Source organism: Nomascus leucogenys, chromosome 17 (genome assembly GCF_006542625.1).
Source record: "Nomascus leucogenys isolate Asia chromosome 17, Asia_NLE_v1, whole genome shotgun sequence".
NCBI classification, from domain to species: Eukaryota; Metazoa; Chordata; class Mammalia; order Primates; family Hylobatidae; genus Nomascus; species Nomascus leucogenys.
The window spans coordinates 86,789,219-86,801,547 of NC_044397.1; the positions used below are offsets into that span (position 1 = coordinate 86,789,219).

The 12,329-nt window shown below is 54.5% G+C and overlaps 2 protein-coding genes across 5 annotated transcripts; one reads left to right on the plus strand and one right to left on the minus strand.

The window, feature by feature from the left end:
• Positions 1-1,090: 1,090 nt before the first annotated feature.
• Positions 1,091-5,418, minus strand: IRGQ (immunity related GTPase Q). Its single transcript, XM_003281192.4, has 3 exons — positions 5,266-5,418; positions 4,092-4,623; positions 1,091-2,647 (listed from the first exon to the last, which is right to left on the minus strand). Exons 2-3 carry the CDS (start codon positions 4,619-4,621, stop codon positions 1,306-1,308), a joined length of 1,872 nt encoding a protein of 623 aa, XP_003281240.2. The 5' UTR covers positions 4,622-4,623; positions 5,266-5,418; the 3' UTR covers positions 1,091-1,305.
• A 265-nt stretch (positions 5,419-5,683) lies between these two features.
• ZNF576 (zinc finger protein 576) lies at positions 5,684-10,478 on the plus strand. Of its 4 annotated transcripts, none has more exons than XM_012496919.2 (3): positions 5,684-6,030; positions 6,384-6,480; positions 8,123-10,478. In XM_012496919.2, the coding sequence occupies exons 2-3, from the start codon at positions 6,396-6,398 to the stop codon at positions 8,548-8,550; spliced, it is 513 nt and encodes a 170-aa protein (XP_012352373.1). In that variant the 5' UTR covers positions 5,684-6,030; positions 6,384-6,395; the 3' UTR covers positions 8,551-10,478. The 4 variants fall into 4 exon arrangements, with proteins under 4 accessions (XP_012352373.1, XP_030653248.1, XP_003281243.1 ...); XM_030797388.1 differs by having other exon boundaries at positions 5,684-5,908; positions 6,381-6,480; XM_003281195.3 differs by having other exon boundaries at positions 6,381-6,480; positions 8,123-9,292.
• The last annotated feature ends 1,851 nt before the right edge of the window (positions 10,479-12,329 follow it).

A 12,329-nucleotide genomic window follows, 5' to 3' on the forward strand; every position in this document is an offset into this window, starting at 1 on the left:
TTGGAGGGCAATTATAAAAACCCATTCACTCCCCAGGAGAGATCAAGAAGTCTCCAGCTTTCTCCCACAAGCCCCCGATCCCTCCTCCAGATGCAGACCTCCTCTTACCCAAGATTTAGGAACCAAGGTCCACAGCCATCTTAGAACCCCGGGGTCTGAGACCCCAGGGGCCTCGGCCACCCCATCAAGATTCAAAGCCCACTGCTCCTTGGGGACCTGTGCGCAGGCTTTTTCCTCCCAGAGAAATGTAGACCCTGTTTCCCTCTGAGGCTCTGAAGCCCAAGAGTTCCAGCTCCCTGGGGTGATCAGGTCTCCCTCCCCTATACTAGATAGAGTTCAGGTCCCAGTCATGGACACCTCCCCACCAATTACGAAACAGGACTTCTACCCCCCTCCCCTGGAGGACGAAACATCCAGCAACTCGTTTCTACTCCCTAGGAGACAAAGACATAATCCCTGCTAGAGTCTGGGCAACCAACTCCCTTCAGGACAGACGGGTCTGGATGTCACGCACCATGGTTCCCAAAGAAATCAGGATTCCTGGCCGGGCGCGGTGGCTCACGCCTGTAATCCTAGCACTTTGGGAGGCCGGAGCGGGTGGATCGCCTGAGGTCAGGATTTCGAGGCCAGCCTGGCCAACAGGGTGAAACCCCGTCTCTACTAAAAATACAAAAATTAGCCAGGTGGCCGGGCGCCGTGGCTCACGCCTGTAATCCCAGCACTTTGGGAGGCCGAGGCGGGCGGATCACGAGGTCAGGAGATCGAGACCATCCTGGCTAACACGGTGAAACCCCGTCTTTACTAAAAATACAAAAAATTAGCCGGGCGAGGTGGCGGGCGCCAGTAGTCCCAGCTCCGCGGGAGGCTGAGGCAGGAGAATGGCGTGAACCCCGGGGGGCGGAGCCTGCAGTGAGCCGAGATCCCGCCACTGCACTCCAGCCTGGGTGAGAGAGCGAGACTCCGTCTCAAAAAAAAAAAATTAGCCAGGCATGGTGGCAGGCACCTGTAATCCCAGCTACTCCGGACGCTGAGGCAGGAGAATAGCTTGAACCCGGGAGGCGGAGGTTGCAGTGAGCCGAGGTCCCGCCATTGCACTCCAGCCTGGGCAACAAGAGACTTCATCTCAAAAAAAAAAAAAAGAAAAAAAAAGAAATCAGGATTCCTGTCCCCCAGACTCTCTGAATCCAGGTGATGAGAAGTCACACATCCCAGCTAGAGGTCAAGAGCCCACATCCCCGTAAGCACCCAGGATTAAGCCCAGGCATCCCCTGTCAGAGTCTGGACTCCCAAGCCCCCTCCCATTCCTCACTGGGCAGGCTCAGGGGGTGCCAGCACAGCCTCAGCATCAGCCCGCATCTCATCGAGAGCCTGCAGCAGGACGCCGTGAGCCGCTCGGTAGCCCAGGCCACCTGTCGCCGCTGCACCACCCGCAGGCCAGAGGAAGGAGAGAGCGCCCAGTGCTGCGCCCCCAGCAGTGCCCTCGCCCGCCCAGGCGCCCAGCCTTGCTTCCACCTCGGCGCGCGTCACCGGGCCTGGGAAATGAGCGCGCGCTGCCAGCTCTCCAGAAGCCAGGCCCAGGGCGCGCTCACGTCGAGCCAGTGCCGCGGGTTCCAGCCCCAGGCCCCGTCGCCACTCCGCCAGCTGACCCCGCAGAAGTGCCACGTCGCATGCCCAGCCCAGCCCTGGGAGTGGTGCCGCCGCCGCCGCCAGACTAGCCAGCAGAGCTGGCCTCCACGCCCCGGCCCGCAACGCCTCAGCCTTGGTTCGGGCAGCGCTGGGAGATGCTGGTGGCAACGCCAGCAGCAGCGCCCCTGCCTGGGCTGGGGGGAGCGCTCGCCGCAGCCATTCGCACAGCCCTGGGAGTCCGCCAGGCCGTAGGGGGAACACTGGCGGCGGCGCCTCCTCCAGCACCTCCCACGTCTCGTCCTCCGGGCTTAACACGGCTGCCTGCTCTGAGTCGCCACCACCTGATTTCTTCATGCCGACAACCTGCTGCAAACCCTCGCTGCCAGCTTTCCCAGGACCTTCCCCGCTGCCTGCTTTCTGCGATCCAGGGCTACATTTCCCCCTTCCCTTACTGAGTGCATTCTCCAATCCCCCTCCGCCTGCGTTCTTTAAGCTCTCGCTGTTGGGTTTCTCCATCTTGCCTTCTCCCAGACACTCCGGATCCTCGCCCTCGCCGTCAGTGCGCACGCAGACAAGAGGCGCATCTGGTAGCACCATGGCCTGGACCTGGGCCCAGTCCTTCTCAGTGGGGGCCCCAGGGGTGACGAGGATGAGGGCGTCGTAGTGCGTTGGGTGAGAGGCGGCGGCCGCGGTGGTGGCAGTGCCCGTGGGGCCCAGAGGCACGGTCCAGAGCACCACATTCGGGCGCTCTGGGGCTGGGAAGGGAGTGGGTCCCGTGGGGACCGAAGCAGGCGCAGCACCTGGGTCGCCAGGATCCAATCCAAGCAGCATGTCCACCACAAGGCCCACATCAGCCTTGCCGGCCACGGCCAGGTCTAGCCGTGCGCTGCCCAGGCGCTCCAGGCCTGAGCGCACCCACGACAGCGCAGCCTCCAGGCCGCCGGTCTCAAAGGCCTCACGCACAGCCTCCAGCTCTGCTGCACCCAGCACCTCGAAGCCATCCTGGGCCGGTGGCAGGAGCCTGTGGGGACAAGAAGGGACAGGGTCAAAGGTAGAAGAGGGGCTGGGTGACATGGACTGGGCTACGATGACAAGGGCAGAGCTTTCCTAATGATCTCAGAATGGGGCAGGGGTAGGAAAGGGAAGGGCCAGACTGATGGCACAGCAAATAGAAACCAGATGGGGAGGGGCCATGATTATATGGGTGGGGCTTCAAGCAATAATGGGAGTCTTGATTATTGAACGGGTGGACATAAGGTCAGGTTTCTCACCCTAGCCTAAAATGGGGATTGGGCTAAAACTTCCATGGAATACAGTATTTGGGGGCGGGGTTTTTCCAAGGGTCGGCTGTGTTGGGTGGGACAAAGCTCACAGACGGTGGGGCCTAGAACAAAGACTCGCAACTGTATTGTGGCCTAAACACAAGTCCAGCACTATTTGAGACAGACAAGGTCCCCAAGGGCACTCTTTTCAGGGGCTGGGCCTAAGGAGGGTCAGTGAGGGGAGAAATCTCATCTACTAGTTCTTACCAAGGGGGAGTGGCTAAGGTGACTCCTGGGCAGGTGAGGCTAAGGAAAAAAGATGATAGTGTACTGGGACAAGGGACTGTCCCTCTCAGAGCCTCGTTTTAAAGTCTGTAAAATGGGGAGGCTGGCAGGTGGTAGAGCAAATTCAGGAGGTAGCCAGCAAGTGGGCACAGAAACGAGAGGGAGCTGGAGAAAGGAGGTGGATGAGGATGCCCCAAAATAATAAAGCTCATTGCGGGTGTGGCTTTAGGTCGCTTGAAAACAAAGCTGATGGTGGGGAGGGCTCAAGGATTAGAGTTTTCAGGTAAAATCTTCCAGGGAGCTGGGCAGAGTGTCTCACGCCTGTAATCCCAGCACTTTGGGAGGCCAAGGAGGCTGGATCACCTTGGTCAGGGCAGGGCCTGGAAAAAGGAGCCTCAGGACCCCAGCAGATAAAGTGTTAAGCCTTTCCCTTTTAATTCTAGGGCTTTGGGAAGCCTGGGTGGGGGCATGGCTTGAGGCCAAGAGTTCAAGACCAGCCTGGGGAAACAGTGAGATCCTGTTTCGCAGCCTGTAGTATTAGCTACTCTGGGGGCTGAGGCAGGAGGATCATTTGAGCCCAGGAGGTGGAGGCCCTCAGTGAGCTAAGATCCTGGCACTACACTCCAGCCTGGGAGACAGAGTGAGACCCTGTCTCAAAAAAAAGGCCAGGTGTGGTGGTTCACACCTGTAATCCTAGCACTTTGGGAGGCTGAGGCGGGAGTATTGCTTAAGGCCAGGAGTTCAAATTCAACCTAACCAACATAGCGAGACCCTGTCTCTCAGGAAAAAAAAAAATAATAATAATAGAGCTAAGCCTTGCCCCACACTCACTGGGAGAGGGATCTCATGGACCTCCACGGACGCACCTAGGTGCCTAGGGTCTCGACTAACGGACCCAGCCAGAAAGCCGGCACTCACCTCCGCAGCGCTTCTGCCTGGCTCTGCAGCGCCGCCCGGAGGCGCTCTAGCTCCTCGCAGCCGTCGCTGCTGCCGCAGTTTGCCGGTAGCACAAACAGATCCGCGGCTCCTAACCCCGCGCTGTTCAGCAGAGCTGCTGTCTGATCACGGGCCTGGGCGGCAGTCTGTGAATCCCCAGGACGCAGGTTCCGCACAGCCAGTAGCGGGGTCCCTCGGGCCACGGCGGCCCGCGCTGCCTCTCCCAGGGCTGGAGCCAACGGTTCCCCGTTCCCCTCGGGTCCGGGCAGCACCAGTACCAGCACGTTGGCTTCCGCCGCCCAGGGCCCCGGTGCTGCGGGTGGGCAGCTCAGCTCGCCCAGAAAAAGGCCTGGGCCCGCAGCTCTTAGGCTGGGGACCCCGGAGTCCGGCCGTCCCTCGGGGGCCTCGAGCGTCTCCACATCCTTGTCGCACAGCGCTGCGATCAGCGCGGACTTCCCCAAGCCCGGAGGCCCCAGGAACAAGGCGGTCACATCACCCTGCGGCGGAGGCATGGCTGGAAAGCAACGGGTGGAGAAGACCTGGGTCAGGGAGCACCTAGCCTTTTCCTTTCCTAGCCGCCCCACTCGGAACCCAGGCCTCAGTCCTCCACCCTGTCCCCTTCGGTTCTTGAGTGTCACTCTCCAGGACCTAAAAAATCCAGAGCCCAGACCCTATTCCCCCAGAATCCCAGGGGTCCTGTCTGTCCGCCCTCTTTCTAGATGGAAACGTTTCCCTTTCTGCTTCAAAAACTCTGAAATCAGGCGCGGTGGCTCATGCCTGTAATCCCAGCGCTTTGGGAGGCCGAGGCCGGAGGATCGCTTGAGGCCAGGAATTCGAGACCAGCCTGGCCAACATGTGGGGCCCTCTCTGGTAGTATCTGTCTCTACAAAAAATAAAATTTAGCCGGGCATGGTGGCGTGCGCCTGTAGCCCCAGCTACTCGGAAGGCTGCGGCGGGAGGATCGCATGAGCCCAGGAGTTGGAGGCTGCAGTGGGCCATGATCACACCACCGCACTCCAGCCCAGACGACAGAGCGAGACCCTCTCTGAAAAATAAATAAATACAAATAAAACCTCAGAAATCTGGCTTCCAGTCCCTCCTCCCTCGGACACATTGTTATTTTTATCTTTCCCCTTCCCCCTTCCAAATCACCAACCGAGCAAAAAGCCGACCCACGGGAGAGAGCGCAGTCGGTGGCAGTGGGTCAGCAGCTGAGAAGCCCGGCCCCTGGGCCGCGGCGGACGGAGGCCGAAGAGGCCAGGGCGCGGTGATTTAGAGATGCCGGGACCCGTCCCGGTAGCTTTAACCTGACGTCACTCCCTCTTCCAAGGGGGTGTGTCTTGGAAGACAGACCGCAGAGACCAAGCCCTTCGCAGCGCCTGCGCAGAACGGCCGAAGTGAGCACGCCCCTCTTCGGCGGCCTCAGGGCCTAGAACAATGAATGAGTCAACGCGCCTGCGCGCCACGAGAGCCTACCCACGCATGCGCAAAAAGCTTAGTTAGCTGCGCCGCGGGAGGCTGAACGTCATCATAACGTGCCATAGGGCAGAGAAGGACCCCTCCCGTTATTTTGAGGACCGGGCTGGTGCGACTATACTACTGCCGAATGGCAAATCCGAGATCTCGGCTACGAGAGGCTCATCTGGCAAAAGGGGGCGGAAACCACGCGGGCCCTGAGACTGAGTGGTCCCTATCCCACTTGTCTCTGGGTGGCGGCGCTGTAGCCAGCGACTGACAGGCGCAGCGAAAGGCAGCCCTCTGCTCTAAGGAGGAAAACTGAGGCCTTGGAGCAGGAACCTGTAGGCAGCGCTTGAGGGTAGCGGGATAGCAGCTGCAAGCGCGCGTGGGAGGCGGGGGCTCTGGGCGGAACAAAAATCACAGGATGTCAGAGGATGTTTCCCGGGAAGAACTGGGATAAAGGGTGGGTATCACTACCTGCCCCAAGACACTTGAGATTGGGATGACGCTGGTGTCAAAGATCAAGGCTTCCACGCCGAGTTCAGGGAGTTAGTTTGATGCAGCAGGTCACAGGTCACACCAGTGAGAAGACTCTAGGGGAGTCCCAAACCCAGGAAGTCCAGTCCTTTGGGAGGTTTGAAGCTTCTTTTAGCAAGAACTCCATCAATTAGAGTTCAAGGAGATAGTATGTCGTAGGGGTCAAAGGCAGGCAAGGAGAGCCTCTGGCGATGTCAAAGGTCATAGACTTAGGGTGCCCTCTAAGACTGGTAACAGATGAACAGCTTCACTCATGCATGCTCCTCTCCTGACTAGAAGGGTCCCAGCACCATGGGGGACCCGAACCCTGAAGAGAACATGAAGCAGCAGGATTCACCCAAGGAGAGAAGTCCCCAGAGCCCAGGAGGCAACATCTGTGAGTACACATGGCTGGAGGGCTAGAGGAGGGTGGGGTGCAGGAGCTGATGCTAAGAAGATCTCTGTGGCACTTCGGTATCCAAGGCGCCACAGAGTTTTGCCTGTTGAGAAGGGGCCGTAATGGTCCCTGAGCTGCCCTAGCAGGAAGTGCATCTCCTCACACCAGCTTATGTGGCCAGAGCACTCACCCTCCTCTGGCCACATAAGCAGGATTGCAATGCTTATGTATTCAGAGGGATAGGGTGGCTTCCAGGAGAGGCTTGGGTTGGAGATGTGGCTGGGAATGGTTCTATTGGGAGAGAAGCCCCAAGATTCTGGTCCCATCTCTGCCCTAGACTTTCAGTGTAACTTGGGCCTTGGTTTCCTTGACTGTCAAAAGAGGGTGGCACTACCCACCTCACAGGGTGGTTATGGGATTAACTGCAGCAAAGGGGGAAGCTAGGGGTTAATGATGGTAGCCAGTTTGACACATAATAGCAACACCTCCTGCTCAGTGTTTTATTATGAGCTAGGTGTATTTATTCTCATATTATGAACGATTTTAACATTCATTGTCTCATTGAGTCCTTCTAATAATAGGCCCTTTAAACTGGGAACTGAGGCAAAGAGAGGTATTTGTAACAAGAGCTGTAGTCTCAAAGCCCTTGAGCCAGAGACTACCAGGAACACACCTGCAGTTGAACACGTTGGGTTTCTCACTGCAACGAAGAACACACACCATGGGGGGATCTGTGGGGTGTCTCACTAAGGATGGTAAAAACGACATAGGATTTGGGCTTGTGGGTGGTGATTCTGGGGAAGGTTCGAGCAAAATTGTTTTGCTCTGGATTGGATGCTGCCAGGAAGCAGGGGCAATTCTATGATTGGCTATCGTAATAAATCTTACCCAGAAGGAGGAAGGAAGGAGCGAGGCTCAAGCTCTGACTGATAAAGCAGCAGCAGACATTCACATTAGCCAGGATAGGAGGATGTTTGGTCATTTTTCTGCTTGGACAGCATTCATATTTTGTCTGTGCTCAGACATTACGATGAGGTAGTCTTGTCTTGATTCATTCTAGTCACAGCGTGGCCTTGTCTGTCCTTGATATTCTGTGAAAATTTATGTTCAACAGAACACCAAGGTCTAGCTGTGAGTACCAGGCCAGATCCTGGATGTCGGGGTGGATTTCTCTGTATCATTAGTCATAATTGCAAATGACTGTACAGCAATTCATTTATTTCTTCCAACGGTCCTATGGAGTAGATACTGTTATTAGCCCATTTTCCAGATAAGGAAACTGGTTTAATTGCCTAGGAAGTGGTGGAGGTGAGATTCGATCCCAAGCAGTCTGCCTCCAAAGGCTGTGCTGTAATCACCATACCCCTCTGTTGGGCAGGCTGACTCTCTGGGTTCCAACCCTGGCTCCGCCATTTCCTTTCCTAGCCTCATGACTATGGGCAACTTGCCTAACCTCTTTGAATCTCAGTTTGCTCATCCATAAAATAGGTCCAAGAACAGTTCTCCTGTTTGGTTGTCCAGCATTAGCATGGAACCTAGCACATAGCACATTCAATGTTAATTGTTGGTATGATTCTGGGGTTCAGGAGAGGTCTTGGAGACTCCTGCTGGCCTCCCCTGACCTCTCCCCCACATCCCTCAGGCCACCTGGGGGCCCCAAAGTGCACCCGCTGCCTCATCACCTTCGCAGATTCCAAGTTCCAGGAGCGTCACATGAAGCGGGAGCACCCAGCGGACTTCGTGGCCCAGAAGCTGCAGGGGGTCCTCTTCATCTGCTTCACCTGCGCCCGCTCCTTCCCCTCCTCCAAAGCCCTAATCACGCATCAGCGCAGCCACGGTCCAGCCGCCAAGCCCACCCCACCAGTTGCAACCACTACTGCCCAGCCCACCTTCCCTTGTCCTGACTGTGGCAAGACCTTTGGGCAGGCTGCTTCTCTGAGGCGGCACCGCCAGATGCATGAGGTCCGTGCCCCTCCTGGCACCTTCGCCTGCACAGAGTGCGGTCAGGACTTTGCTCAGGAAGCAGGGCTGCATCAACACTACATTCGGCATGCCCGGGGGGAGCTCTGAGTGCAGCTTAAGCCTCTCCACGGTGACAGGTGGCTCTGTGGCCGGTAGGACTCACCAATGATATGGGGTGCAGGAACTCTGGGGGCCCTGAAGGATTTGCTTCCCTCCCCTGGGAAGGCAGAGGGCTCTTAATAAAGAGGACCCAGAAGATTCTCATTTAGAGCTTCAGTCTTTGGAGGACACAGGGCCTTCGTGAGACAGTGAAATCAGACAATAATGAAATCTTTTGTTTAAAAAAAAAATGGGAAGGGAGTGCGGGAGAGAAATGGTTTGTGTCTCCCTTATTCCCAGTTAAATACCTAGCTGCAGATTGTGCCATCACCCTTCATTCTTCCCAGATGGATGCCATAGGCTATGGGAGCAAATTGCCCTGGACCTTTGCCTGAATGGGGGCAGGGAAGGTGAGGTGTTGCTGGCCTGTAATGCCACCAGATGAGTTCCAGATGTGGAGCAACTTGGGCTTTTGGGGATGGGGCAGCAAAGTTGGGAGCTGGACCCCAATTGAGTGGGGGTGGCAATTGGAGTCCTTGTGTCTCTTTCCCACCCCCTGCCATCCTCACTCAGGGGCCATGGCACTAGACGGCACTAGTCCCCCGTTAATTTATGTCTCATTTAAATAATTTTGTATATCATTCTAGTCATGAAATTTTTTTTCATATGTGTAGGTGAAATGGTATGAATAAGCTAACAGGAATAGTATCTAAAAACAGAAAACATCCATATTAAAATGTCTAAACAGGGAGCCCTGGCTTTTGAGTGGGAATTTCCAGAGAACATAAGGGTGTGGGCAGGTGGGGGAACCCAGGCCAGAGTTGGCCTCGCTTTGTGGGGAAACTGGTTTGGAATCAAACAGAGATACCTTCTGTTTCGGGTTTTATTTGGCCAACACTGGGAGATTTCCCATTAAGATCCTATTTTCGGCTCTCTTGAAAGGCCCAGCCTAGGCTGACATTGTCAGCAGGGGCAGGACAGAAGCTACAACAGGCTGGAGGGAGCAGTGGGTGTCACCCTCAACTGGAGATGAGTCTCACCAGGCCAGTTTTACCCCCTTAGTTACCTGCCCTGCCCCTGCAGACAATGGTCGATGCCTTGCATATAACACTTATAGACTCTGTTTATGTTGAGGGATGTTTTTAAAGCCCACAGGTGAGGTGGATGTGGTAGACTGATCACTGTCTCTGTTTTTAGCTAGGCATACGGTAGCTGAAAAGACTGCATTTCCCAGATTCCTTTGCAGCTAGATGTGGCCTTGTGACTGATTTCTGGCTAAATTCCTGGGTAGAATAGGCAAGCTTAAGAAAGGGACGGCTGGGCACAGTGGCTCACGCCTGTAATCCCAGCACTTTGTGAGGCTGAGGCCAGTGGATCACCTGAGGTCAGGAGTTTGAGACCAGCCTGGCCAACATGGTGAAACCCTGTCTCTACTAAAAATACAAAAATTAGCCGGGTGTGGTGGCATATGCCTGTAATCCCAGCTACTTGGGAGGCTGAGGGAGGAGAATTGCTTGAACCTGGGAGACAGGTTGCAGTGAGCCAAGATCGTGCCATTGCACTTCAGCCCGGGTGACAGAGTGAGACTCCATTTAAAAAAAAAGGAAAGGGACATACCTTTTTTCCACCTTCCTAACTGTAATACGGAAATGGTATCCAGCCATCTCAGAACATAAGGACAAGAGCAACACGTGGGATGGCAGAGCAACAAGATAGCAGGAGCCTGGGTCTCTCGTCAATTTCAGGGAGCACAGCCACCATACCAGCCCACTTCCATATTGCTAAGAAAGAAAGAAACTTCTATCTTATTTAAGCCACTATTATTTTGGGTCTCTGTCACATGCAACAGAATTTACAGCCTAAGACAGGGGTCTGCAAACTATGGCCAACTCTAGCCTGCTGCCTGGTTTTGCAAATAAAATTTTATTTGAACAGTTTTATACTCATTCACTTATGTATTGTTGATGGCTGCTTTTGCCTAGAACAGCAGATCTGCATAGTTGCAACAGAGATTTTATGGACTACAGAACTTAAAATAGTTACCATCTAGCCCTTTACAGGAGAAGTTTGCCAACCCCTGGTCTAATAAGACATTCAACCTACTCTGAGTCTGGAAGCAGAAATTTCCATCCTGGGAATCACCACCTTTACCAGGTAGGTAGGTAGGGTGTGTGTGTGTGTGTGTGTGTGTTTGGGGGCAGGGCCACCCTGGATCTCTTTGCTGGGATGACCTATGGGGAGACTGGTTGGAGTTAGTAGACCATCAGTTTTTTTCAAGATACCAACTTCATGAAGAGCCAAATATTTCCTCTGGCTCCTGGTGAATGCTCAAAAGTTTCCAACCCAGATATTGTCACACTACCCCCACAGTGGCTCCCCTAAACCAAACCTAAGTATCTAATCCCACATGCTCTCCCAAGATAGCAGCCTGCCCAAGTACACCCTGGGCTTCCTGTTCTCTCCAGACATCACAGATTCTCTAAATAGCATCACTGATGACTTCCACATCTTTATCTGCAGCCCAAACCCCAGACATAAGATATAACCACTTGAATAAACAAATGGAGATCTCAAACTTAAAATGGGTCAACATGACTCCTGCGGCCCAACCTGCACCACCACTGCCATCATGTTAGTAAACTGTGCACTCTTAAATTCTTTTTTCTTTTTTGAGTCTCGCTCTGTCTCCCAGGCTGGAGAGCAGTGGTGCGATCTCAGCTCACTGAAGCCTCCGCCTCCTGGGTTCAGGCAATTTTCCAGCCCCAGCCTCCCGAGTAGCTGGGATTACTGGTGTGCACCACTGTAACTGGCTAATTTTTTGTATTTTTACTAGAGACGGGGTTTCATTATGTTGCTCAGGCTGATCTCAAAACACCTGGCCTCCAGGGATCTGCCCGCCTGGGCCTCCCAAAGTGCTGGGATTATAGGTGTGAGCCACTGCAACTGGCCTTCATTTTTTTTTTTCCCCTTGAGACAGGGTCTCACTGTGTAGCCCAGGATAGAGTGCAGTGGCAAGATCTCGGCTCACTGCAGCCTTGACCTCCTCAGGCTCAGATGATCCTCCCACCTCCGCCTCCCTCCCTATAGCTGGGACTACGGGTGTGCACTACTATGAACAGCTAATTTTTTGTAGAGACGGGGTTTCACCGTGTTGTTCAGGCTGGTCTTGAACTCCTGGGCTCAAACAATCCACCCACCTCGATCTCCCAAAGTGCTAGGATTACAGGCATGAGCCACCGTGCCTGGCTGACTTTCAGCCTTCTAACACCTGTGTAACTATTCCCTGTACTAAATCCTCTTTGGGGAATGCCTGACCTGCCTCCATATCCTGAATGGGTGCTGGCTGAATGACCCAACTCCTGATTTATAGTGTCTCTTGTGATCCTTAGGAATATTTGCCAATGGATGGAAATTCTCTATATTTGTCCTTAGAAATCCTGTCTTATGGCAGAAGACAGGATGGGGTGCTGCTCCATGATCACACTTATCCATGTGCTATGGTCCCTAATATTCATATGTTGGGAACCTAAGACCCCATGTGATGGTATTCAGACATGGGGCCTTTAGGAGATGGTTAAGTCACAAGTGCTCTGCCCTCATGAACAAGATAAGTGCCCTTATAAAAGGACCCAAGGGAAGTAGCTGGCCTTCTCCCCTTCCATCTCTCCTACCATCTGAGGACACAACATTCATCCCTTTCTGCCACCTTCCACTGTGTAAGGATGCAGCAAGAAGGCACCAACTTGGAAGCAGAGAGCAGCCCTTAATTAGACACCAAATCTGCTGGC

Excerpts from the sequence above, each read along its gene's own strand:
- IRGQ (XM_003281192.4), bottom strand. The coding sequence starts at position 4,621 with ATGCCTCCGCCGCAGGGTGATGTGACCGCCTTGTTCCTGGGGCCTCCG. Across the intron at positions 2,648-4,091 it reads CAGGCAGAAGCGCTGCGGAG|GCTCCTGCCACCGGCCCAGG; the intron begins GTGAGTGCCGGC and ends TTGTCCCCACAG.
- ZNF576 (XM_012496919.2), top strand. The coding sequence starts at position 6,396 with ATGGGGGACCCGAACCCTGAAGAGAACATGAAGCAGCAGGATTCACCC. Across the intron at positions 6,481-8,122 it reads GAGCCCAGGAGGCAACATCT|GCCACCTGGGGGCCCCAAAG; the intron begins GTGAGTACACAT and ends CACATCCCTCAG.